Below are 25,388 nucleotides of genomic sequence, written 5' to 3'. Positions count from 1 at the left end.
TACAGAGAGAGAGAAAAAAAGAGCTTATTAATTCTGATACCTGTCTCTGTGGGAAATACAGGCCTGCAGGGAGGAAAGCTGATGGTTGTTCTATACAGTGAATTTCTGCAAGATTTGTGTTGACCAGCTGTTTATGCTTCAACCAAAAGTCCTGTTCTCTTGCCGCCACCATCCCCTTGTTTTTTGTTTTTTTCTTAGGGAATATACTATTTCCACGGGACTGAAGCAGTGCAGCAGTCGTTTCACTACAAGGTCTGTTGAGCTGATCAGCCACGAGACCTGGCTGGAATGCATAAATCCCAAACAGTGACTAGTTTAACTTGTGTACAGTTTGTGTCTTGTTGAAATTGAAGAGCAAACCAGTGTGATTTTTCTGCTGAGTTCTGTGGAAGGCTGCAGCCTTTCGGGGAGTGTTGCATAGTAAATATTGAGTTGCTTTTAGCCACAGTTAAATATTCTTAATCATCTCAGTTGTCTTTAAACTGATGTGTGTAAAAAAAAAAAAAAAAAAAAAAAAGACATTGTCAAACCTCCATAACTATTGACTGTTAACTGTGATGGAAATCTGGTATTTAGAACTCTTCTCGGGTATGTCTCCATTAGTGAGAAAATTAAAACATGGTGTTGAGTAATTCTTGTTTCTGACTAAAAGCTTTGCTGCCCTTGACAGGTGGAAATTGCTTTAGATCAGAAAGCTTGAACAGCAAAACAAATGGGCTGCTACTTTGCATACAAATCCTTTCAAGTTCCTAAAAGCCTCAAAAATGCCACCCTTGCTCCCAAGTCCTGGACCAGCTATTTAGCAGCCTCACAACTTGTAGTGGCTTCAGCTTCAGAATAATTTCCTTCTCCCTATTATCAGAGGGTGAATGTTTTCACAGTTGAGGGCAACAGAATTGCAATATGTGAAATGGAAAATTCATTTATTCTGATCTTCAAAGGAGTGAACTTAAGGAAGCAAGATCAGGTTGAACTGAAGATGCCAAAGCTTGTGGAAGAGCTGGTTGTGCCCTTGTTAGATCCAGTTAGGTCAGTGACTGCACATGGTCTCCTAAAGCAGTGCTGGAGAGGGAGAGGAACTCCAGCAGTAACCAGAATCTCTGTGTGGCTACCACAGGAGAATTGTGCCTCTCCCAGCCACTGCTTTTGAGAAAGCAGAGGTGCAGGTGGGTGAAAAACACAGTTGCAGCTCACCTCGCTGTGCGTTCAGGGAATTTGGGCTCTCAGAGATGAAGGTTCTTGCATTTTGTAGTCCGTGGTGTGTGTCCATCCTTTTCTTGATGACAAATGCAACAGTTTGCAGCTAAAAACAAAGTTATCTGTGGTAAGACAGTGCTCTCATTTTTCATATATGCATTTTTATATGGAAGAATATAGAGTTCCATATATTTTCCACAGATACAGTTATTTTCAGTTTGAGAGGGAATTCTCATAGCAGAAGGAATTTCTGGCCTTGAACTGCCTGTGCAGATTAATGTAGTCAAAAACTCAAAGGAGATAAGAGTTTTGAGTACAGCAATAAACTGAACTGTTATTTTTTTAAAGATGTTTAAGGTTTCTTGGGATGTTCCTACCTTTTTTCATCTTCAAAGACAAGAGGTATTGGAACATGGGTTCTGAAGATTACTGGTTTTAAATGGGTTGGATTTTTCTTGCAGTAAGCTTTTACTTTATTTAGGTTGCAAGTTTGGATCCTTCTTAATATGAAAAACTGGAGTGGGTTGCTAAATATCTTTTAGGCTTTGAATAGGAGGGAGAAATGAAAATTCTTTAGGTCTGGTCCTAGCTGCCAACAAGCAGAGGTGGAACTGAAGCAGCTGTGGGTCTGTCCATAACCTAGCCAGGGTGTTGTATAAATTCCAGCCTGGTTGGGTGGCTGTGAATGGGGGAAGCCTTTGCAGGCATTAGGCAGAAGCTGTTTCCATTTGAAGGTCCTTGTCAAATGTGTGCTGAGAGGAAATGCACTGAGACACGAGGTTTGTAGGCAGGGCAGCTTCCAGTTTGGTGGCTGAGGGGACTGTTGTCAATGTTAATTGTAAGGAACGTAATAAATTTCAGTGAATGCTCCTAAAAATCCCCCAAGAGCTCCTGCTTTAGCTAAAACCACTTAATTGAAGTCCAGAATCTGATGTGTTAGGTGCTTCATTTAAGAGTTCATTAGGCATCATTGGCCAGTATCTGTCAAGGTGACGCTTGAATTCAGACAGTGGTTGATGATCTGTCCTGGCTGCTGGAGGGTGTCCCTGCCTCACCTGTGTCACCCCTGCCTGCACAGGGGTGGCCTCAGATCTCTGCCAGCACCTCTGCAAAGGGCCACTGAAAAGAACAAACCCATGATAAATAATGAATCCTTACCAGAGCGACAGTGAACAGATAAAAAAATAGGAAAATAATGGAGTTAGAGTTGTGTATCCAAGTCTAAATTTATTTAATTTCCTCTCTGTCTTAAGCTTCTCCCTACTGATGCTTTTCTATAAAGCTAATCCTTTTCTTTCATCAAAAAAAACCCCGAGTGGCAGCAGTGTTTCAGCTCCAAGTGGAATCATTCTCTCCCATTTCTGTGATTTCAGAAAGTATCCAGTACCAAAATCTAAAGCAACATGTTTCTATTGCAAACTGGGGTGTTGAAGTGGGAAATGATCCAAAGAATATGAGACTGTCTGCATTACTTTCAGAAAAAATTGTCAATTTGTGGGATTGGTGTCATTTTTAGTAGAAGAGCCCAGTTGAGGTTCTTCACTGCAGTTTTAATACCTTGACTGGGAGCATAATTCACATGGAAGTTGATCGCCACCCTCCTAAGTGGTAAAAACAAGATTGAAGACATGTCCTGGAAGATAAAATTAGTAATGCTGTCTTCCATCAGGGTGGATTCCTCATTTTCAGCATTTTTCGTGTCAAACAGAAATAATGATTTGTGTAAATGTCCATCAGCCTGATACGGCTGCAAACGGCATTGACTGGAAATAGGATAACAACAGCAACCAAAACCAGGCATTGGGAAAAGAGCCACTGGAAAAAGATGTTGTATCAAATATCCTGGGTTTGTGATTATTTTTTAAGATAGTGGTGGTGTTTTACCATTTTAATTTCCAGTGCTTTGGAGGTCGTTCTAAACAAGTCTCTAATTTAAAAAAGAAAAGTGTGTTATGGGTATTGGAATTGCATGAGCCGTTAATATCCATACATGAACTTGGGATGAGCCCAGAAAATCACTGGATTTCAAGTCATGTATTCCAGCTCCCAGTAATTACTAGAATAGTAATGTTGACAGATGGGTGCCCCTTCCATAGAGGTTTTACTTTTTTTTTTGTTGTCTTCCTCTTTTCTTTTTTATGTATAGCCACCAGCTAAATACCTCCTGCCAGAACTGACAGCATCAGACTATGGGAAGAAGTGTGTGGTCATTGATTTAGATGAAACTTTAGTACACAGTTCATTTAAGGTAAGTAAATTCAAAAGGGATCTCTTGCAGCTTGAATCTGTCGGTGAATGCTGCAGGAGCTGTTAAGCCTCTTAACACTTGAACTCCTCTTACATCCTCTGCCTGGGAGTCCTCATTGCCTCTCCTGTGATTATTCATCCTAATTTAGCTCTCAGGGGAGTAACAACAGAGATTGCTTTTTTGAATTTATTTTATTTTTTTGAGAAAATCACCCTGACTGCAACAAGGCCTGGAATAGGTACTGACTTCGTGGCTTTAAGTGTTCCACCAAAGAGACCTGTGTTTTGGACAGGTGGCAAAATTTGTTGCTTTGAAAATAGGGGTTTGCTTTTGCAGTTTAAATGGTGCCATAGTGTAGGAGAACGGAGAATCAGCAGAGCTTTATGCTGGGTTGGATGTACCTTAAACCAGGAGGTTTTGGGCTCTTCTCTCTTGCTGGAGGATGTTGTTTTCCAGGTCAGGCTTCTGTCCTGATCACAGTAATGGTTTTTAGGTGTTTCATTTTCAGAGCAGGGAAGCAAATACCATTTAGTTGTTGATGGTGAGTCAGTCATCTTCAGGAAGCAGCTTCTGTAACCCTTCAGAGATCAGCATGTGCTGAATAATGAAGGTACTGGTGTTTTTTCTGTTGTTTAAGTAGGGCTGAAATCAGGAGACTTCAGAAATACAAAGAGTCTAGATTGGCTTAGGGTGCTGATAGCATTTCTGATTAGTACATCTAATACTGATAAAGCATCTGCTGGTCTTATACACTGATTGGAGAATTTATAAGAATTAATAATGTTACCTTACTACTCCCAAACCAGATTAACCACCCTTACAGTCTTCTAGCTGCTTGCTCTCCATTTTTCACTGGAAGCATCAACTCCACTTTTTAATCCTTCACTTGTTCGTTGCCAGTATTTAAAATGCAAACTTGTAATTCACGTTGTGGTTAGAATTTGGCAGCAGCCTCTCTTTATTGACTTGAAGAAAACCTTATATGGAAATATTAGAACAAATATTCCTGTGCCTCAAACTGGAATGAAGAATTTTGTCCTCTGTCTTTGCTGTGCCTGATGGTACAGAATAATTTCTGGTGGTGTACAGGAACCTCCAAGCCTCAATGCCATATTTGTCTTCTGTAGCCAGACTGAGCTTGCTCTAGAGAACTTTTCAGGGAGATAAAATCCACAGCTGGATTGGGAAGGGAGGAGCCATGCCTTCCTATTTAAACAAGAGTCAAAAACAAGAAGGGAAAGCTGAATTTAAAAGTCTAATTGTGTATAATAAAATTGAAGCATGAGGCTTATTGTTACCTGAAAGGTAAAAATACAAGATTGCTTTCTGAGTGCTGTGGGTAATTTTGTACTGTGATTTTTTTCCTGGTTTTGAAACAAGATGAGATTCAGTTTAGGTGGTTATTAGTTTGTTTTTTTTTTAAAATCATTTTAAAGAAATGCATGCTTAATGGTTGACACAGTTGCAAATCTCTCTTGTAGGACTGAGATTTGCAGAGTGTTTCTTAGAGGGCTCCCTTTAATCCTCCCACATTCAAATGATATTTAATGGGTATTTAAATGATGTTGAGTAGATATTTAAGAAAAACCAAAAGATTTTTCTGCTTGATGATCAGCACGAAATAATGATTTGTGTGAGGGAAAGACAGCTGGTCCTTTTTTTGTGTGAGGTCAGTAGATTTGGGCAGATGTTGGAGTTTCTGCAGAATTTGAGTCTTAGGGTGACAGTGGTGTTATTTCAATATGAAACCCTGTGATTGGGGCAGTGAAAGAGAAAACCAGGTGCTGAAGAAAATTAATTCAGTTGTTTAGTGGCTGACACTGTCCAGTGGTGCTGTTTGGCTTTTGTTTCATGAAGGGAAATTCTTCAGCTGAATTAAGACCATTAATTGTCATCAAAAATAATGATGCATTCCAGCAGAGCAGGGTTTGAACACCTGGGTGCACCCTGCTCTGCCTGGATAATCAAGTTACTTTTGTAGTTTTTTATTTTGTAGGGGTTTGGGGGTATTTCGGGGATTTTTCTTCCTTTAAGACATGTCTGCTCTAACTAGGTAGGTCCCCACTTAAAAGCTGGAAAAGCATACATAAATTTGAGAGTTTCAGCACAAAAGGCTTTATTTAAAACACCTGATACTTCAGAATTTGTAATTCTGTTATGAAATAGGCTTCATATTTCAAATGCAGATTACATGTTTTTTTGACACAACCAGAGAGGCAGAATATTTAAAGTGCTCTTTATGAAAGCAGCAACATCTGAGGGAGGGTAATTCTCATCTTTTTATGCCCCTGCATATTTGTGAAGCTTTAAGCAGGTACTGGTCTTTCATGTTAGGTGCATATTAAAGGAATAAAGTTTGTGGTTCTTTGGCAAGAGTAAAAAAGGAATGGATAGACAGGATAGTTATCATTCCCATCATAAAACAATAATAAAAGCAAAAAAAAAAAATTAAATCAAGGAGATGTAAACACGGTTTTGTATAAAATGTATTAGACCACATGCAAGCCTGGAATGTAGTCCTATTCAAAACTGGCAGTGAAACACCTTTAGAACATTTAAAATGCTGAAAGTTTGAGGTTTTTAATAGAAGAGGTTCTAAGTGAGCTGAAGATTTTCAGTGGAAATGCATTGCCTTCTTCCAGGGTCTGTCTCTGTGCTTCCCACTGGAGGCACAGACATGCTTCACGTGCCCACAAGCCTTTACCCAGTAAATTGCTGCAGACTTTTCTCCTCTTTTCCCTCCCTGAGGAGCACAGAACTCCAGTCTGTGCTCCTTTCCTTATCACCAGTGCCAACAAGAAAGCAAGACAATACCTGAAGTATAAGTGGGAGAAGTAAATTGGGAGTAGTTTGACAAAGTCTGAGGCTGAGTTTTATTTGTTAGAAAAAGCCAAAGTTGCTCACACTGAATGTGGTTTTCTCTGGCATCGGGTTGATGTTGCTCCTGTTGGGATTAAATTCTGTAAAAGCTGTAGTTTTATCAGTGGATTTCAAAACCTCAGCAGCTTGCAGTGACCTATTCTTTTTCTGCTGCTGCTGCAGAGTGTTTCTCTTGCTGAAGGGAGTCATGCATATATAAATCCTTCAAGTGTGTGCAAGCCTCTTCAGAGTCTGCAAGGGAAACCACTGGAAAACTGGTGGCTGAGGCTTCTTGGCAATTCATTTGTGTTTCTTTTTAAGGTGAAGCATCAGAACTTCTGTGTAGCTGCTCTGTGGCTGTTAGAGCTGCACAGTATCTTCTCTATCTGAGGGGCTTTGTGTAGGGAACAGATGGGAGCCTCCCCTTTGTCTTTCTCCAGAGCAGAAAGGGGAAATTGCTCAGTGTTAGATAAGAAAAATATAGATTGTTCTGTGTGTATTTGAGGAATTATTCAGATCACATCAGCACAGGGGTCAGCAACACGTCTGTTGCCAGTCCTGGCTGGTCAGGATGAGAGGGTTCCACGTAGCCTCTCATGTGCCCTCAGACCCAGCATTTGCAGGTGTCAGATCAAACCATCTTCTTTGTTTCTTTTCTCCTAAGAAAGGGTGTTTCCCTCCACATAAATTCTTTGTGGTCATTTTGCTCTCCTGGCAGGGAGGTTGTCTGACAGGGGAATTAGAATCTGGTTTATCCAGGGAGTGGGATCAAAGTGCTGCTGGCAGGTTAATACTGCAGGATCCTCTTTTCCCACCATTTTTTCACAGAGCACCTGTTCAGACTCCCCAGTTTGTGATCTGCTTCTTAAGTCACTTTACCTCGGCTGCTTCTCTGCTTTCTTGGCACAGCTTTGCCTCCCTGAGTTTAAAGTCTGCTTCCAGTCCCACAGGTACTCTCGGGGCATCTTCTTGGTGGTTCCTGAGATCAGCCTGCTGACTGATCCAGAAAAGCAGGTGGGATCCCCTGTACAAATCCCACAGAGCTGAGTGAAGATGCTTTCCAGCCTTAGCTTGCTAACACCAGTTCCAGACTGGGCAGCATCCATGCAAGGTACTGGCTGTTAACCAGTCATGTTAAAACTGTATTGGGCAGCTCTGTCTCAGCCATTTCCAGGCTGCAGGTGATGGAATGAGCTCCAGGCCTGTTTACATGACTGTTTTTTTAGAATGGACACAGTACAGCATGAGCTGTACCTAAGTGTGGTGTCCACTTGAGCCAGTAAACATTGGCAGCAGCCTGATCCCAGCTACCCCTGCTGTCTCGCCAAGATTAGATTGTGAACTCCTGAGCTGTCTACAAGGCCACTTTGCTGCTTTCCAAGGCAATTTTACTTGACCAGCAGTTTTCATAGTGAGTCTTGAGAATTAAGTTGTGTTCGACAGGCTGGGAAAACAGATTCAAGGACTTGGGCAGAGTGTGCCTGCACTTCTCTTTGGAATGAAAATGCAATTTTATGTGATTAGGTTGATTGGTATTGGCATGTTTAGAATCCTTTAGTCTTCTTGCAGCTGCTGATTCAAATATGGCCATTAGGTATTACTTTTGCCACTATTTTTAATTTAGTCACCGATTGATGACCTCAAGAAAAATGTGTGCAGTACACAGTTGATTTTCTTGATGGTCATTTATCCCTAAAGACTGGATGGAAGAGTTTATCCAAAGAGATGTTTTCCTGATGAGCACACTCAGTGGTAGTGGGGGTTATTCAGCAGTGAAGCGTGCTAGATTTTATGAAGCTTAAAAATAGGAGAGAAAATGGAAGTGCAGCATCTGGAATTATAACTGTGAGCTTCTGACTCGTGTAAGAGCACACACAGAGTGGATATGTGTAGTCAATAATGATTATTAATTTGTTCCTCAGAAGTTGGTACTCTTCCCTTTTATGCCCCTGAAATTTTCCATCTAACCATCCTATTTTTAATGCTGATCATTTCCTTGTCATTCTTTCTAGCCAATTAGCAATGCTGATTTCATCGTTCCTGTTGAAATTGATGGAACCATACATCAGGTAAGTGCTGTTTCTTCCTTCAGCATTGTGTCCTGAGTCCCAGAATGTTCTCTTCCTCCATTTGCTGCTTTATATCCAATAATTTCTCTTGCAAAGCATGGAAGCTGTGTATTCTGGAATGCACACAGGCATCCCTGTGTGCTCAGGTGGAGTCTCTCTCTCAGGACTTCAATACTCAACTCTTTGTCAATTTTAAAACATTTTCAAACAGGAAATTATGTAAGGATGGGCCCACAAAAAGCTGCTTGAACACTGCATTTTTCATTCCCTCCAACATAAATAGGACATAGGTTGGCTTTAATATATGTTGGTAGCTCATATGGTAAAGGTCATTTATATTTTATAAAAGTATAAAGGAAGAATAGGCATTTATTCTGTTTTTGTGGCAATCCATGTTCAGTTTCTATCCCCTTTTATTCCTGTAAGTAATTCAAGTTCCTCTGATAGGAGTTATTATATACTTCAGCATATTTGAAAGGTCTGGACAAAATCATGAGGAGACTGATTTCTTTGTCTTACTCTTTAAGCACTTCACTTAAGGCTCTAAGAAATGGTTTTGAGTAAATGCAAAACGCCCATAATTTGAAAATCAGTCCCCTCCATCTATCTTGGATTGGTGTCCTTAATCAGTGATCATTTCTGAAGGGTTGAATAAAATAAATTACAGTGCTGTTACTTTCCCTCTTCAGGCAGACATTGAAGTTCTTGCTGGAGATGAATTAAACAGGTTAATGTCAATTGAGCCTCTCTGATACATGAACTCTGTAAACTGTTTGAAACATCTTCTGTTGGGTGTTACAGTTAGCAAACCTTCCCTCCGTGTGATTTAACAGAAATTTTAAGTACTTTAAATTCTGAAATGTTGTTTGTATATTATCTTTATGGATTATTTCTACTTGAACAAAGAGGTTTGTATATTTTAATCTCTTACTAATTGGTGGGTCATAAAGACAGTTCATAATTTTTTCTGATTTCCTGTGATGGAAGCTCTCCATATATTTGTCACCCTTAAAATGATTACTGAGTATCAGTCAGTGGACTGAAACTTCCTTTAAAGTAATAGTTGTTGTGACAGTTTTCGCACTGTGCCTGTTTTATGTAGAAAAAATCCATATCTGGGTTACTTCCACCTGTAATTTCACCAGAGCTGATGCTTACGACATTTAAGTGATGTTTTGGAAATTTGTGATTTTCAGACCTGATTTGATGTGGGCTTTAGCTGTGTTTGGTGCTGTGGAACAGACAAATTCTCTCTCCTAAAACTTTACAGAATGCTTTTGAAAGTGAATTTTTTAATGCCTTGGAGTTGTGATCACTTAGCTTGTCAGGGTGACATATTTACATTTGGAAACAAATCCCAATAAAAGGTTTGGGCTTTATAGTCAAACATTTCAAAAGCCTGTTATTTTCCATTCCCTGTTGCAAACTCTGAGATTCTTCACCAAAAATGGTGCAGTTTGGCACTTGGAGATGACTCCATGTGAGGGAAAAGAGAAAATAGCAACAAAAAAACCTCCAAACAAACAAAAACCCACAACTGGGTCCAAAGGGTGTGGATTTATGCATCTCCTTCTCCTTTGACAGAGATGGTCAGGTGAAATTGGTCTCTGTGCTTTGCTGGAAAGTCCCTTCATGATTTTCAAGGAAATTGCTTCACTCTTTGTATTTCAAGTTCTTATCCCCTAAAATAGGTAAATACCTCAGGCACGTTTGGATGGTAAAAGTGAAGGTAATTGTAAGGAATTCTCAAAATAAATGTAATTTATGTGGCACACAGAATAGGCAAAGCCTGAGTGTGTAATACCTCTGGTAATATTGCTGACATTCAGGAATTTTTTTTTCTATGTTTTGCACTGTGATAAAGGGCAAAAATGGATGTTCTGGCTGAGTGTGATGTGCATTGTAGAGCTCTGACAACCTGTTCCCACTTCAAACCTGTAATTCTGTAGTCACTTAGAGCATAAATGAACTGATCTGAGCAATTTCTGTCATTTATCAGGATTTGTCATCTGTATAATGCGTGTCCATTTTCTTAAGCAGTTTATAAACTCCAAGATTAATCACTGACATTGAGAAATATTTCCACCTGTGCAAAATATCCCAGGAGATGGGAAATATTGTGGAACCACAGTGTCCATAATGCATATCCCTATTTTACCAGTGAGCCTGGTACCTTATCAGGCAGGATAAGGTAGATTTTCATTGTCCTTGACCTCTGCCTTAGGCAGAACCCCAGTGGAAGCAAACTGAGAAACCATTTCAGAGGTGCCCATTCCTATAGAAACGTGGAATTATATGAGATTGTTCAGATCTCATACACCAAAAAATACAAGTTGTGGCAAAAGGAATTGCTGTACTCCTGCAAGAGTTTTGAGATTGACTTATCTAACAAGTTTTTTTCACGGTAAATGCTCGTTGGGTTTTGTGTTTGGTTTTTTGTTTTGTTTGGTGTTTTTTTTTTGCAGTTCAACAGAGGTCTTAAAAAATGATGTCTTTAGTTTGGGGAATTTGCTTTCCCTTATATAATTTATAATCCAAAGGTCAGAAAGACTCTTGGGTTTTTTTTATAGGGAGGAGGACAGTTTATCATCTTAAAGGGTGCTTGGGTAAATGAGCTTCCCTATATTAAAAAACAGCTTTTCCTAACATCCCTTTTCCCTTTCCCATCAGTCTTTCTCCAGCCTAAATTACTTCATCTTTTGAAAGGATTTGTCATTTTATTTTAAGAAGGAAATATATCAAGTGTGAAGGAACCTCCCTTTCTTTCTGCTGTGGGTCTCTGGATCCCTGCAGAGCTGCCCATCCTGGGGCAGATGAAGTTCCAGGGGGAATCCCGTGCTTCCACAGAATTATTGGGTTGGAAGAGACCTTCAAGATCATTGAGTCCAACCCAGCCCCAGCACCTCAACTCAACCCTGGCACCCAGTGCCACATCCAGGCTTTGTTAACAAACACATCCAGGGATGATGACTCCACCACCTCCCCGGGCAGCCATTCCAGAACTTTATCATTCTTTCCATAAAGATCTTTTTCCTGATATCCAAGCTGTATTTCCCTTGGTGCAGCTTGAGGCTGTGTCCTCTGGTTCTGTCAGTTCCTGGAGAAGGAGCCCAAGCCCACCTGAGCACAGCCACCTTTCAGGAGCTGTGGAGAGTGCTGAGGTCACCCCTGAGTCTCCTTTTCTCCAAGCTGAGCACCCCCAGCTCCCTCAGCCGTTCCTCACAGGGTTTGTGTTCCCAGCCCCTCTCCAGCCTCGTTGCCTCCTCTGGACGTGCTCGAGCGTCCCAAGGTCCTTCCCAAACTGAGGGGCCAGAGCTGGGCACTGCACTCGAGGTGTGCCCTCACCTGTGCCAGGTACAGGGGCAGAATGACCTCCCTGCTCCTGCTGGCCACACCGTTCGTGATCCAGGCCAGGAGCCACTGGCCTTTTGGCCACCAGGGCACTCTGCTTTGTGCTGGGAGTGATGGCCCAGGTACAGAAGGGGGGCTCTGGTGCCGGCTGACCCTTCTGGCCACTCCTCTCCTTCCACTCTGGTGCTCTGGGTGAAAGGAGATCAGAGCTGGTCCTGCTGTGCCAGATGACAATGGGAAATCCAGTGGAGTGTGTTGGAGCTGAGAGGAGGCTTGCTGGGGATGGAAGTGGTGGCTGGAGATGTTCCACCTGTTGGGCACCTGGATTTAACTCTGCAGGAACACGTCCTCTCCTCTGGATTTGGATTTAACTCTTCTCCACTGACCAAGAGCAGAGTGACCACAGCCCCCAGACCACAAACTGCATCAAATACAGCTTTAATCTCCAATGGGTGAAGGTTTTTAGGGAATGTCTGTCCTTCATGTTTCATCAAAATTGAATTCCAGTGGCTTTGTGCCTTGCTTTTGTTGTCTAAAAGTAAAGAGGGCAGCTAGGAAGAGTTTGATTTGGTGTAATTTTGAATTTTTTTTTTAAATACAATTTGTTTATTGTGTGAAACTAATTTTTAAGTGTTTGTTTGGGGGGGGGGATTTAATTAAATTAATTGCTTATTTTTAATTGTTGAAAGTTGAAAAAACATTTGGCGTATATACTTTGGACATAATATGCAATTTTTTTTTTTTTTTTTTTTTTTTTTTTTTTTTTTTTTTTTTTCTGATGTGGGGAAAGGCTGTTTGAATAATAAATTTCCTTCCTGTAAAGCACAGAATTCATGGATTTTCTTGCAGGAGGCTGTGGCCTGGTTCAAGTAATCCAGGATAGGCTGTATCCATTCTAACTGGCCTATTCTTGGTTACTTGCACTGGGACAGGGCCACAACTGTGTGACCCAGGACCACAAGGGACACATGGGATTTTCTGCTCACTGCTCAGAAGAGGCATGAAACAGGAGGTTACAGGAGCTGGAGTTGTCATGGGCAGATTTTTTGGTCATTACGTGCAGATTTCCTCATTGTAAAGCTGGTTTTGAAAGGCAATTTTATGTGTCCTGTTAAATTTGTTGAAAATGAGCTGGGTTTGTCTTTGGGTTTCACAAATACTGAGTCTCTGTAGGTTGAGGCTGCTTTGAGGTATAGAAAATTCATGTGGAAGTATGAAATGCTTGAAAACAATTAAAGATAATTGCTTGTTCTGCCATTAGCAGCTGTAAGAATCCTGTGGAAACATGCCTAGTGCCTGATTTGTGCTTAAAATGTTGAGTAGGGTTCATTTTAAATAATAATAAAAAAATACTATATTCCTCTGAATTCTTGCTGCGATAAGGAAAAAAATTAGTGAACATACAAAAAAAAAAAAAAAAGGATTTTAGTTTTTAATGCCCTGAAGACAGTGTATAAATCTCAGAAAAATGCCAGGAGCCAGTTAGTCTAGAGATTCCAACTGAAGACATCAGGCAATGGAGGAAAAAGCCAAGCCACAAATAACCGTGCAGCATTGAGATTCAAGTCCAGCCACTAACAAAGTAAAGGGGGAAAAATTCCAAATGAGAAGGAAGAGGAGAAAAGAGCTGCACTGTCAGCTGAAGAAAGCTTTCTATGTGAAGTAAACCAAAGAGATTTTGTAGCCCAGGATACCAGCACATTTTGGAGTTGCTTCCAGGCTCAAAGCAGGACTTCTCAAAGAAAACTTAAACTTCAGCTCTGGAGAGTAACTATCCAGAGTATTAAGATATGTTGTTCTGCCAAAAAAAAAAAAAAAAATTGAAGGAATTTGGGCTTTTTACAGAGGGAAATAATTAAGGGAAAAATTTGGTGAGACTTCATCTTAAGAGATGACATTTATTATTAATTAGGCATTTAACATGAGAAGCAAATCTGTTGGCCAGATCCCAGCAGGGAAAGATTTAAGGCAAAGCAGCAGGAGAAACTCAAGCAGAGGAGGCTGTGAGTGCTCTGTGGTGGATCAGGAGCCCTCAACTGCAGAAGGGAGACCATCCAGCTAAAAATGCTGTGTATTCACAGCTAATCCTGAATTAGGGGCAGAATTGGGAGCCCTAAAAACAGCCAAAGGAGTGTTCATTGCCAGGGCTGGCCAGTGCAGCCCAGGCTGTGGCTCAGAGCTCTGGGCTTGATTTACGGAGTGCTCCTGATGGAGGAGGTGGGTTGTGTTGCAAGCAGCAAAGTTCAGATCCCTGGCAGGGAGTTTGTAATTACATTCCAAGTGCAAATACTTCACTGACAGGGGCAGAGATAGGGATGGAGAGCAAAGAGGAGACTTCTTCTGCTGAGGCTGGAAGCACTGGGCTTTAAAAGGGAAATTAATATTAAATTCCAGCACTTACTTTCCAAGAATGATGTTAAGACTCTGGGGGGTGGGGGGGGGGGGCTTTTGTGCCTTCAAAAATAAGTGTAGGAATAAAATTAATGCTAAAGAATAAAGAACTTCATTATTAACTTGGCTCCTGCTGTCTTTCCTCTCCCATCTGGGTAGTTGGAAATTCAGGATACCCAAAAGCAGAGGGACTGCAGCTGTCTTTAAAAAAAATTCAAAAGTAGAATCTTGGAGAGGAAATACTACAGCACAACTTTGTGTAGAAAGAATTAAATGAAAAATTAATTGCATTGTTATAAGAGAGGAAATTACTTGGTTTATGCCTGGTGAAATACAGGAAACATTGCTGTAATCATCTGGAAAGAGAGTGGTGGTGAAGTACATCTGTTAACTGTCTTTAATCCATAAAATGTCACAATTACTTGATGTGTTAGGTGCTGCTGTGGTTGTTTAAAAAAAATCTAGGATATAAATTGTTATCTATATCAAAGTTTGAATGTAATGTTTATGGGGTGAGAAATAGTTTAGATAAATTTCATAGACATAACTTAAAAGATGTAAAGACTTCATGGTATGATCTGTATGCTGCATAAAGGGGAAAATTAGCATTTCTGATTTAGTCATTAAGGTACAGCTCCATCATATGTGTTTTTAAAAAAACTTTACTTTCAACTTTAGGTTTTCAATTTCAATTACACAGCTTCTTTTTCTTCTTCTTTTGCTGAAGGCTTTAATTGTTACACTTGAGTTCAAGCTGCTGTTTCCATATTTTTCTCCTTCAGGCTTTTTCTCTGAGTACCTTGATTTTTTTTAACCTCTTATTAATAGGAATCTAGTAAAATACATACAATTAATCTAGTTTTACATATCAAAGAATGAAATTCCTGAAATAGCATCCGTCTTGCAATTCTTCCTGAATTCAGCTCTATGCCAGACTTCTCCACTTGAAATTTCCAGTATTAGGGATTATTTGCCAAACAAAAGAAGATAAAATGCTGCCAATGTTTTCTCCCAAACTTTTAATCTAACTGCAAACAAGACAGATAAATATTTTTCAAGCAGACTCCCCTCTTCAGCTTCCCAGCATATTGTGAGCTGTTTCCAAGCTTTCTGAGCAGCACTTTCCTTGTTTTGGTATCTTCTGTGAGCACAAAATCATCTTGTGTGCTGTGCAAGGAGAAGCAGGGAGGTTTTAATACTCTGCTAATCAGGTTGTTGACAGCAGGCAGCCAAGGCAGTGATAAAAGGCAGTGCTGAAGGCAGGATGCTGAAGAGGAGAGAAATCCTGGGAATTCGCCATCTTTTGGCAAGTCCTCTTTAGAAGATGCTGTAGGCTTTGTCAAATTTCAAACCCAGCATTTTTAGACGTTCTGCGTGGTGCTGGGAAGATTTTCGGTGAAAAAAAGTTCCCTGGAGGGCTGGAACACTCTCCACAGTGAGCTATGGCACTTAGCACCTGGAATTTCAGAAATGAAAGAATCAGCCCGAGAACAAAAACAGGTCCCTGTTGTGCAATTCCTGCTGTCAGAGAGGCTTCATCAGATTTATTCCTTCTGTGGAGCTCCTCAGCTTTCCAGCACCAGAAAGGGTTTGGTGGAGAGATCTGAATCCTCAATTCTTGAGAAGCCCTCCTGTCTCCCTGTGCCTTTGATGAGATGTTTTGAGGAGCACCACTCCTGATGCTGCTCGGTGTTTGCAGTTCCATAACCAGCAGGGGCTTGGCAGCCCGTGCGTGCCAGTCTCTCATTATTGGATCTCTACTTTTATCTTGCATACTTCTCTTTTTCCCCAGCATCTCACTTGAACTGCTTCCCTGTTAACTTTTGTTTCAAGTGCTGGGATTGCAGGAGTGGTTTTGGTTTTTTGGGTTTTTTTTTCTTTCCCTGAGCACCATCTGACCTAAATGCTGTTATCATTCCAGGTTTATGTATTGAAACGACCACATGTGGACGAGTTTCTTCAGAGGATGGGAGAGCTCTTTGAATGTGTACTCTTCACAGCCAGTCTAGCCAAGGTTTGTTCTCCCTTCATCTCTTTAACCCTTATGGTGCTGGTCAGTGGACTTTTGGTTGGGTTTTCTATGGATAATTGTTTCCACAGTTGGTACTATCTTAATTTTTCCCCTTCTTTTCTGCTTCTTTGTCTGACAGTGTGTACTTTGTCTGCTAGTGTGTGGGTAAGTGTTTCCATGGTAACACCATCACATATGGGCTTGTCTCATAATGTAGCCTCCATGCATTGCTCATGATGCCAATATGAAAGGCTCACAAGTTACCATGGTTATAGTGAGAAATTAGAACAAATAGCTTGCCAGTGAAGCAGCACATTAAAGCTGGGCATGAAATAAAACACCGAATTAAACCCTGTCTGCACCATCAACCAGTGACTCAGAAACTCACTGGAAATTGGGAACCAAGGTTCCTGCTCTCTTGAGGTGCAATTTCAGCCTGGAGTTAGAAAATGAGGCCTTTTTGGAAAGCTTGAAACGTCCCCAGGAATATTTTGTGCCCTCTGGTCCTGCAGTAGCAGTAGTGGCTCGTAGGTAGTTTTTGTGGTAGATGTTACAGTAGTAGAGTGGTCTGGAATTCTTCACTTCCTTCAGTGTATTGTATTTGTGGTGTCTTGTTTGTAAAATGATATTGGTTATTTCTAAATAGTGCTCTAGCATGGCAAGCTTTTCCTCCAGCCTAATGTAGAGATAGTGGGAGGGGACAGGACCTTGATCTTCTATAAAGCCTTTTTCCCTGCATTCTCTTTACCACATACTGTTCAGTCACGTTGAAAGAATACTAAATACTGCCCCAATTTCATACTGAAATTATGTGCCTTATTTCACAATCAAAAGATTATTGATTTCAACATCATTTTTTTTCTTGGTTTAAATTATAGGAAAATGATAACTCCTCTTGTGCAATGATAAGATATAACTACCATTTTCAACTATGTGGTTAAATCATGTTCAAGTTTATTTGGATACTTCTTCTTGGTCAGTTAATATAAATTGTTGGATTTTAAGCTGTGCCTCACTTAAGTATCATCTAATGTATAAAATGAGCATTTCCCTGGTGTTGTACATGAGTATTTTTATTAATAACATCTTTGGCTGATCTTTTTTGGCCTAATTATGCAATTTGGTAATCTTAAGAGTCTTGCTGACCCAGTTGCTCCAAGGGCATCATTTGGCAGAGCCCACATCAGGCTCAGATTTGTTCACTGCAGTTTATCTTCAGAGGCACATGGAAACAAATCAGCTGGGGAAAAGCTTCATATTGATTCTCTATTAGCATTGGCTGGTTTTATGGTAATGGTAGGTGAGATCTCTGGATCCATCAACCTCTCAGGTTAACTCTAAGTTGGCCTTGAGAATAAAACCTAATCAATAAATCAAAGAAAACATTTAGAGTGCAAGTTAGTCTTCTCTAGAAAGATGATTGTCCTACTTTTGCTTTATCTCTTTATTAATCACTTCAGGTTTGCAGGCAATTGAGTTAATTAACAAGGAGCAGGGAAGAAAATGGAGAAAAAGGGTGTTTTATCTGAAATTATTTCGTGTCCCTTCTTTGTCTGGCTCTGTGAATCAGCCTTATCTGCACGTTGCTGACTTGATGTTTCTGACTTGTATTTTTAAGTATGCAGACCCAGTAGCTGACTTACTGGATCGCTGGGGTGTGTTCAGGGCAAGGCTCTTTAGAGAATCCTGTGTTTTCCACCGAGGGAATTATGTGAAGGATCTGAGTCGACTGGGCCGTGAGCTGAGTAAAGTCATTATAGTAGATAATTCTCCTGCATCTTACATCTTCCATCCTGAAAATGCAGTAAGTATTCCGAGTACTCGGGTGTAACTTCATCTCTCTGGCCCTTGCCCAGGTTTTGTGATTCAGAAAATAGACTTTTCAGAGCCCTGGCCTGTGTCAGATTCTGTGTTTTCTTAGGCTGCAGTGGGTGCTGGGGTTCACTGCCAAGTGGTGAAGGACATGGGCAAAGTGATCTTGGCAGAATGTCACAGCCGTGACTGCTCGTGTGCTCTGAGCTTTGGCTGTTGGCTTGAGGTCCAGCAGTTTGGAGAAATACCAAGTGGTGTGGAACCTGAAAAACCAACCTAGCTCTAAGAAATAAAGCTGCCCTGCAGCACAGATTTTGTTCTTTGGAGTAGTGATTGCAAAAAGAATGGTTTGCTTGAACTTCTTTAGGTACTCTCATCTTTTTTCGTTGTGTGAATAATATTTTATTAGACAACATAATTAAGGATTTACTGGTTGCTACTGAGATCTGCATTTGTGGATAAGGGAAAGAAAAAAAAATCAAGATCCTCTTGTGTTGTTATACTCCTCTCTCTATTATTTTTGTCATAGCTCCATAATTAGAACTGTTAGTCAACAAGTTAATCAAGGTTTAGGAATAAGGCTAAAGGGCAGGCAGCAGTTCTGTAGGGGAGAACAGTGAGGAGCAATGTGCATTTTCACTGTGTGTTTGTATTGGCTCCAGGAGCTCTGATGGAGAGGTCTGGGGTGCTCCTTCCATGGCTGCAGCCAGTACAGCTGCTCACATCTGCTTTAGCTGCCAGGAGAGAAGCTGGAGCTCTTAGATCTGCTGACTTTTAGACAACCAGGCTGTGCACTGTTTGCTTTGATGTTTTTAGGCTGCCTTCCTTGTGCACTGTTAAAAATCAGTGTAGGGAATCTTTTATTAAGAGCACTGCTTTGCACAGTCCTGCCTCTCCAGAATAGCTTTTTTTTTTTTTTTTTTTTTTTTTCTTTTTTGTAGCATGAGCTATTTATCTTCCAGCAGTCAGCTTTCAGGTTCAGATCCTAATATTGTGATGCCCTAAGTGATGGGCTGAAAACATTTTTCTGGTTGGTGCCACACATGGTTTAAAGCTGCCATTTATAATAACCAGGACCTGTAGCTCTAATTTATGTTCATGGTTAAAATTAAAAACCTGATCCAAGATCATCATTTGGTATCTCGAAAATCAGTGCCAAGGAAATAATGAGCTGCAGAAATTCGGGAGCTGAAATTAAAGGCCTTGTCAGAGTGGTTTAATCATGTATAGAAAAGTGCTGCTGGCTGACTGATGCTGGAGTCTCTGCAGAAACCAGAGCTTGTAACAAGATCCAGGATAGTCTTGGAAAGACCTCAGTGTGCTCTCATAGTGAAGATACATCGAGCACCTTCCCCCAAATCCAGCCTGCATATTTAAGGGTTATTATCTGTGTTGTTTTCTGAACCCACTCACTAGATCTAACATTTTTACCTGAACAATGTTCTGCCCTTGCAGTTAAACATTTCCTCCAAACCCCATGCTGGAAGGGGTTGTTGCTGCCTGCCTGTGCCTGGTGACTCACTCTGATAATTCTTAGGTGGGGGGGGGAAAAATTGCTTGTAAATAAAGTGTCAGTGCAGCTTCATGACCTGTGTCTGCCTTCCAGTCTGTTCTGGATGCCAAGGAGGCAAAGCAAGGAGAGCTGCCCAGTGTGGGGTCATGTGGGTCACCTGGACATGCAGGTGAAGGTCAGCTGTCCTGCTGGGGCTTGGGGTTGAACCTGCTGCACCACCTGAATGCTAATGAGTAGATAATTGCCATGATTATTGCAGCAGGATGATGATGATGGTTACAGAACACCTACACAGACAAAACTCGCATGTCGTTTACATCATGAAACCCTCTCAGTGTTTGTTGGTTGCTTTGTTTCAGGTGCCTGTGCAGTCCTGGTTTGATGACATGACAGACACAGAGCTGCTAGATCTTATTCCTTTCTTTGAAGGACTAAGCAAAGAGGAAGAAGTTTACAGTATGCTTCATAAACTCTGCAACAGGTAGCCCTTAACTCTGAGTGACTCCTGCTCCTAGATTGCAGTTGCTAGAGGCTGTCTCCATCTCTTTCAGCTCTTTCAAGTGTAAGCTTTGGGGAGGTCACCCCTGTCAGAAGTGCTACTCTTGATCTTCCTGTTACATTGGACACGAAGGACAATCATGAGTGATGCTATTAAGCCTTCAGAAGCCTGACTCCTAAGGTCATGTGTTCAGACTACTTTTTTAAAGGAAAAAAAAAAAAAAGCTATTTTAAATGGGACTCTTTTAATTAATTTCATAAACGGACATCTTTTACTGGATCAGCTTTTCTTAAAACATGCCAAAAAAAGAAGCTTGTATTTCAGCAGTTGAATTTCTCTCCCTTTCTTCCCCTCCCACTATGCAGACAATTTTACCCCCCTGCTTAGAGCAGTTGACCTGACTCTGAATTTTTTCTTACAGAATGAAGTGCCTTTTTGAATGTTATTTTAAGATAAAAATTCATTTTTGTATAAGACGTATTTCCAGACATCTTTTAGTCTTGTATTGTCTAAATGCTTTAAAAGGAAAAAGGAAAAAAAAATTTATAGAGCACTGTAATATATAACAAAGGAAAAAGTTGAAACCAAGATGCTGGGTTCCTGTCTCCACGATGACAATAAGTTGTGTTACTCTTTGTCATGCTCAGAAGGTTCAGGCGGTTGTGAGAGGGGTGAACTGGGGTCATTAACATGGTTGTTTCACTGATGAGGATTTTGGGCACAGTTTTCAAACATATCTGCAGTTGTTTGAGTATTTAGGGAGTGATGGAGTTGAGGAAATTAGGTGGCTGATAGACCTAAAGCACCTTTAATTCCAGACAGATGAAGTTCTGCTGTCTCTGCTCACGCACAACTGCCATGCCTCTTCTTTTTTGGAAAACCATTCTCTTGGGAGAACGGCGAGGAGATCTATTTATTAGCTTAAGATTCTTTTCTCAAAACAACCCATCTGGGTAAGCTGGATCTACATTGAGCTGTTTGGAGTACTTTTTTCTTTTAATTGCTGCTACTGTATACTCACCAAATGGAGTTGACCATCGGCTGTTATACTGTTTTTGCCACTGTGCCTGTGCTATGAGACATTTTCTGTAAGCTGCAAACTTGGGCAATAAATAAAATGCAGGCTTCATAACCCACCCCCATGGATTAATCCATTGGCATCTGATATACCAGTTAAAGGTGACCTGTAAAGGATTTTTCTTTTTTTTCCATTTTTTTTTTCAATTAAGATTAAGCCCTCTCCTTTCTTTCATACATGAAAATGCAGGAAGCTTGTTGCCCACACCTTGGATTTATATTTCTTTTTCCCCAAGGTGTAAGATGCAGATTATGAGCTGTATCAAGTCTTGATGGAAGGGCAGAAGTTACTAGCCTAGACTAAAATTGGTCCTCTGGCTTTGGAGTTGAGTTAGACTCATCTCTGAATCTGAGAGCCTGCTTAACATCTTCTGCAGTGCCATAGGTATTTCAGATGAATGATGTTTAAATATTTTATGCCTTTGAAGAACAAGGCACACGTTTTTTTCCCTCCCCCTTTCCAGTGTCACCTTTCAGTTATTGTCCACAGCAGAAATCTGCAAACATAAAAAGTGCAGCTGTGTTTGGCTGTCATCAGAGAAGACTAAATGGATTATTTGGTGCTTCTGATTAGCCTCGTGCTAAATTCTGAATTGTAGACCCCCTTTGCCTTTTCTCTTTTCCTCAAGAAGTCCCGATGACTTGGGGGAAAAAAAAAAAAACAAATTTCTTTGCGATGGACTTGGGGCTTGTGATCCTTGTCTCAAAAACATTGGTGAAGCAGCTTAACAAATCCATCTGAGAGGGGCAGGCCAGTCTACACAGGCAGCGAGTGGGTTGTGGTGGGTGCAGTATCAAACTGAGCCCCCTTGCAGTGCAGCTGTGCCCCAGCTGTGCTCCAGCTGTGGCTGGGCCCAGCGGTGCTGGAGGCAGTCCCGTCGCAGCCGTGAGTCTGTAGGGCATCACCCTTTTGTTTCTTAACCAGCTGGCATCACCTTAGTACTGTATAAAATCTGTGCCACAGCAAAAAGACAAAAGGTGGAGTTTAAAAATGAAAAAGGAAAAAAAAAAAAAAAAGCCTACTTTGTTTAAAATACAAAAAAAAAAATAATCAAACAAAAAAAGGACGTATGGATTCTGGTTAGTCCATTAACGTTTACTTTCAGTTGAAGATGGTTTAATTTTGTATTTGACTCCAGAGTAATGAAACTATAAGCTGCCAAAAAAAAAAAAAGAGTTGTTCTCTGAGCAGTATTTTCAACTGTGCCTGTGGCTCCTGGGCCCCAGTGCAGTTTGCAGGGAAGTATTCAGGTTGTAGTTAGTCGTGCAGGTATGAGAGGAATGGCTGAAGAAATTCAAAGACTTTTTCTCGTTAGCATTAGACCAAACAGACAATGAATAAATAAATAACCCACGAGACAGGGCCGTTTGACAGTTGTGACCTGTTGGACGTGAGACAAACCATGTCACCCGTTTGCATCTCTGGAAGCAGCGATTTCATGAACCAGTTGCCTTAAGTCTGTGAATGAATGTTGATTATATTATTAAAGTGTCTTGTATTGTTTTCAAATCCACATAGAATGGGCAACTGAACTTCTGCACCAGCCTCTGGAGGAACGGTTCTGATGATGCTCTGTACAACCATACTTGTACTGTATTATTTTGGCTCTTAAAACCCCCAAATTTTAAAAAACCCAACTTACTGTAACTTAGTACAGCATTAAAATGACACTTGGTGACAATACAAAGACAAAAAACGTAGCACAGCTTTGATCTCTGTTAGTATTAAGAGTATTTTCTGTAAGTTCTGATCAGTCCTATTTTTTTTAACCCACCCAGTTCATATGGGAGTAGAACTGAGAGTGCTCTGCAATCAGGTTTGGACTCCCCTGGGTATTCAGATTTGGCCAACAACTGTCACAGTTGTTTATTTTGACACTGTCATCATACTTGAAATTTCAAGTGTTGAGTTTGCGTGGATATGCATACGCTATATATTTAGAGTTTCTAGATTCTAAAAAAGCAATAGAGTTCTGTCCATAAAGTCAGAGAACAAGTGGAATGTTTGTAAAATTTGCAATACGGGTATTTGATTGTATTTTAAATACAAGATTTAAACAAAAAATTCAAATAGGGGAAAAAAAAAAAACCTTGTTTCCTAAATCTCTTGCATATTTTGAAATGCAGTTACTGCATGCAGGTCACCAGGGCTGTTCTAAACCCTGGGTTTCAGTTCTATTTCTGGATATTATAGAAATATTGAAAAGTCTTTTCCCAGTTGGTCGTTCTAAAGACATGCTGCCTGGCCTGAAGTTCTGTTGTCCTTTCTGTGTTGGGTTAAAAAACGGTTTTTTGCCTGTATGGGTATTTTTAAACTAAGCTGTAAGGCAGAATGCCTTAGACCCTTTTGAAACCCAACGGAAGCATTAACAATGAAGTTGCCATTTGTAACCTTAGGGCTGTGCGCAGAATCCTTGTTCACACCAGGAGGCGTGGCAGGCTGGGCATGGGGAGATGGTGGCAAATGTACAATATTGCTGTGTTCATCTAGGTAGCTTTGGAAGAACAATTTGTCTCTTTGTTTCGCCCTTTTGATCTTTATTAAAACAGCAAAAGTTACACGTGGAAGAAACTCGACACCTGGAGACGTTTTTGGTTGTCAGTGTTTGCAATCACTTTTCTTACAGCATGATTTTGATTAGACTGGTTGGGGACAATAAAGTATCTAAATGACACTGGTGTGTGCTGATGTTGCAGCTTTTGAAATTTCAATGTTAAAAAAAAAAAAAAAAAAAAAAAGAAAAGAAAAAGAATCTGTAGCTCTGTGACTTCCGAAGGCGTAACCCTCTGTTGGACAGATTGTTTTTAACCTAATAAACCACAGTTCCGCACAGCCCTATTTGTAAAACAAAAACAAGTTTGTGCCTCTGATTCCAAGGTGCTGTGATGTTTTTTTGCCTTTTTGGGGCGAGGAGGGGCAGGTGAGACTGGCGTGGGGCAATTGCTTCAGAATCTCTGCGCTAACTATGCAAAACCAGCTGTCAGTTTTCTGTTTCACATGATGTTGTAAAATCCCAGCTGAGTCTCTCTTATTTCTTGTTAAAGCTCTATTGGGAGCTCCTCAACAGAGGAGTAAGCAATGGAAATTCTCTTTCTTTCTTTCTTTCTTTCTTTCTTTCTTCTTCCTTCCTTCCTTCCTTCCTTCCTTCCTTCCTTCCTTCCTTCCTTCCTTCCTTCCTTCCTTCCTTCCTTCCTTCCTTCCTTCCTTCCTTCCTTCCTTCCTTCCTTCCTTCCTTCCTTCCTTCCTTCCTTCCTTCCTTCCTTCCTTCCTTCCTTCCTTCCTTCCTTCCTTCCTTCCTTCCTTCCTTCCTTCCTTCCTTCCTTCCTTCCTTCCTTCCTTCCTTCCTTCCTTCCTTCCTTCCTTCCTTCCTTCCTTCCTTCCTTCCTTCCTTCCTTCCTTCCTTCCTTCCTTCCTTCCTTCCTTCCTTCCTTCCTTCCTTCCTTCCTTCTTCCTTCCTTCCTTCCTTCCTTCCTTCCTTCCTTCCTTCCTTCCTTCCTTCCTTTCTCTTTCTTTCTCTTTTTCTCTTTTTCTTTCCCTTTTTTTTCCTTATGATGGAGCTGTTTACACTTTGATGCAATGAACAATCCAGCAATACTTGAGAAACACTACAGATAACCATATGAGTGTTTGCAGGAGAGAGAAGTGTTGTCTATCAGGTATTGAATGGTTTCTTTACTGTCACAAATAAAAAATTTTAACAATATAGTTACTTGTGCATGTAATACTTCTCTGGGAAAAAGCATTTCTGCACTTCTCTTTCAGTAACAGGCACTGCCCTGATTCAGCAGGGACTTCACTCCTGCACATCCCTGTTGGAGGGTAAAATCCCCCATCCCTGTCCCACCCTCCCTCCCCCTCTCCTCTCTCAGTCACGTGCGGGACTCCTCAGTGGCTGCCCTGGCACCTGCTTGTGCAAACAGAGCTGATGAACTACTGATGAACTCTGCTAAATAAATTGGTGGCGACTCTTGCAGATGTTCCAGCTATTTAGATCTCTTGGATGAGATCATACAATAATTTTTTCAAGTCTCAAAGCTGTGTGACTTCTTTTGAAGGGCTTACTTCAGCTACTTGAATAGCTGTTCTTAACATCACTGCCATATCCACATGAATATCTGAATAAAACACTTTATTTTGGTTGGAAAAATCTATTTTGGGACTTTGTATCTGACACAGTAAGACTTAGGCAGAGCCTTCCTTTCTAGGAAAAGGCACATATTATTGATGCTTTATGAGCAGAAAACCTCAGGCCTGTTGGAATTAGCAGCTGGCTCAAGATAGCACATTAGTTGCAATTAAAAATATTTTTTAGTTAGTCCTGTGAATGGTTGGATGACCTGGCCTGCCTTTACTTTGTACT

At 40.8% G+C, this 25,388-nt stretch overlaps 1 protein-coding gene across 9 annotated transcripts in view; it reads left to right on the top strand.

Moving 5' to 3' along the window:
- CTDSPL (CTD small phosphatase like) overlaps positions 1-23,780 on the top strand; it is a 79,720-nt gene extending 55,940 nt beyond the window's left edge. For 4 of the 9 annotated variants that reach the window (XM_068175565.1, XM_068175574.1, XM_068175571.1 and 1 more), the window contains 6 exons: positions 199-252; positions 3,344-3,445; positions 8,317-8,373; positions 16,037-16,129; positions 17,745-17,930; positions 19,811-23,780. In XM_068175565.1, coding sequence (XP_068031666.1) covers positions 199-252; positions 3,344-3,445; positions 8,317-8,373; positions 16,037-16,129; positions 17,745-17,930; positions 19,811-19,936 — 618 coding nt within the window. In that variant the 3' untranslated portion in view covers positions 19,937-23,780. Of the gene's footprint in view, positions 1-198; positions 253-3,343; positions 3,446-8,316; positions 8,374-16,036; positions 16,130-16,265; positions 16,292-17,744; positions 17,931-19,810 lie in introns of those variants that run through there. The other 5 variants (XM_068175585.1, XM_068175580.1, XM_068175581.1 and 2 more) reach the window with 2 other exon arrangements.
- Positions 23,781-25,388: the final 1,608 nt, after the last annotated feature.

This window comes from Anomalospiza imberbis, chromosome 1, assembly GCF_031753505.1.
Source record: "Anomalospiza imberbis isolate Cuckoo-Finch-1a 21T00152 chromosome 1, ASM3175350v1, whole genome shotgun sequence".
NCBI lineage: Eukaryota > Metazoa > Chordata > Aves > Passeriformes > Viduidae > Anomalospiza > Anomalospiza imberbis.
The sequence above is the reverse complement of the archived record's forward strand: the minus strand, read 5'-3'. Positions and strand labels throughout refer to the sequence as shown.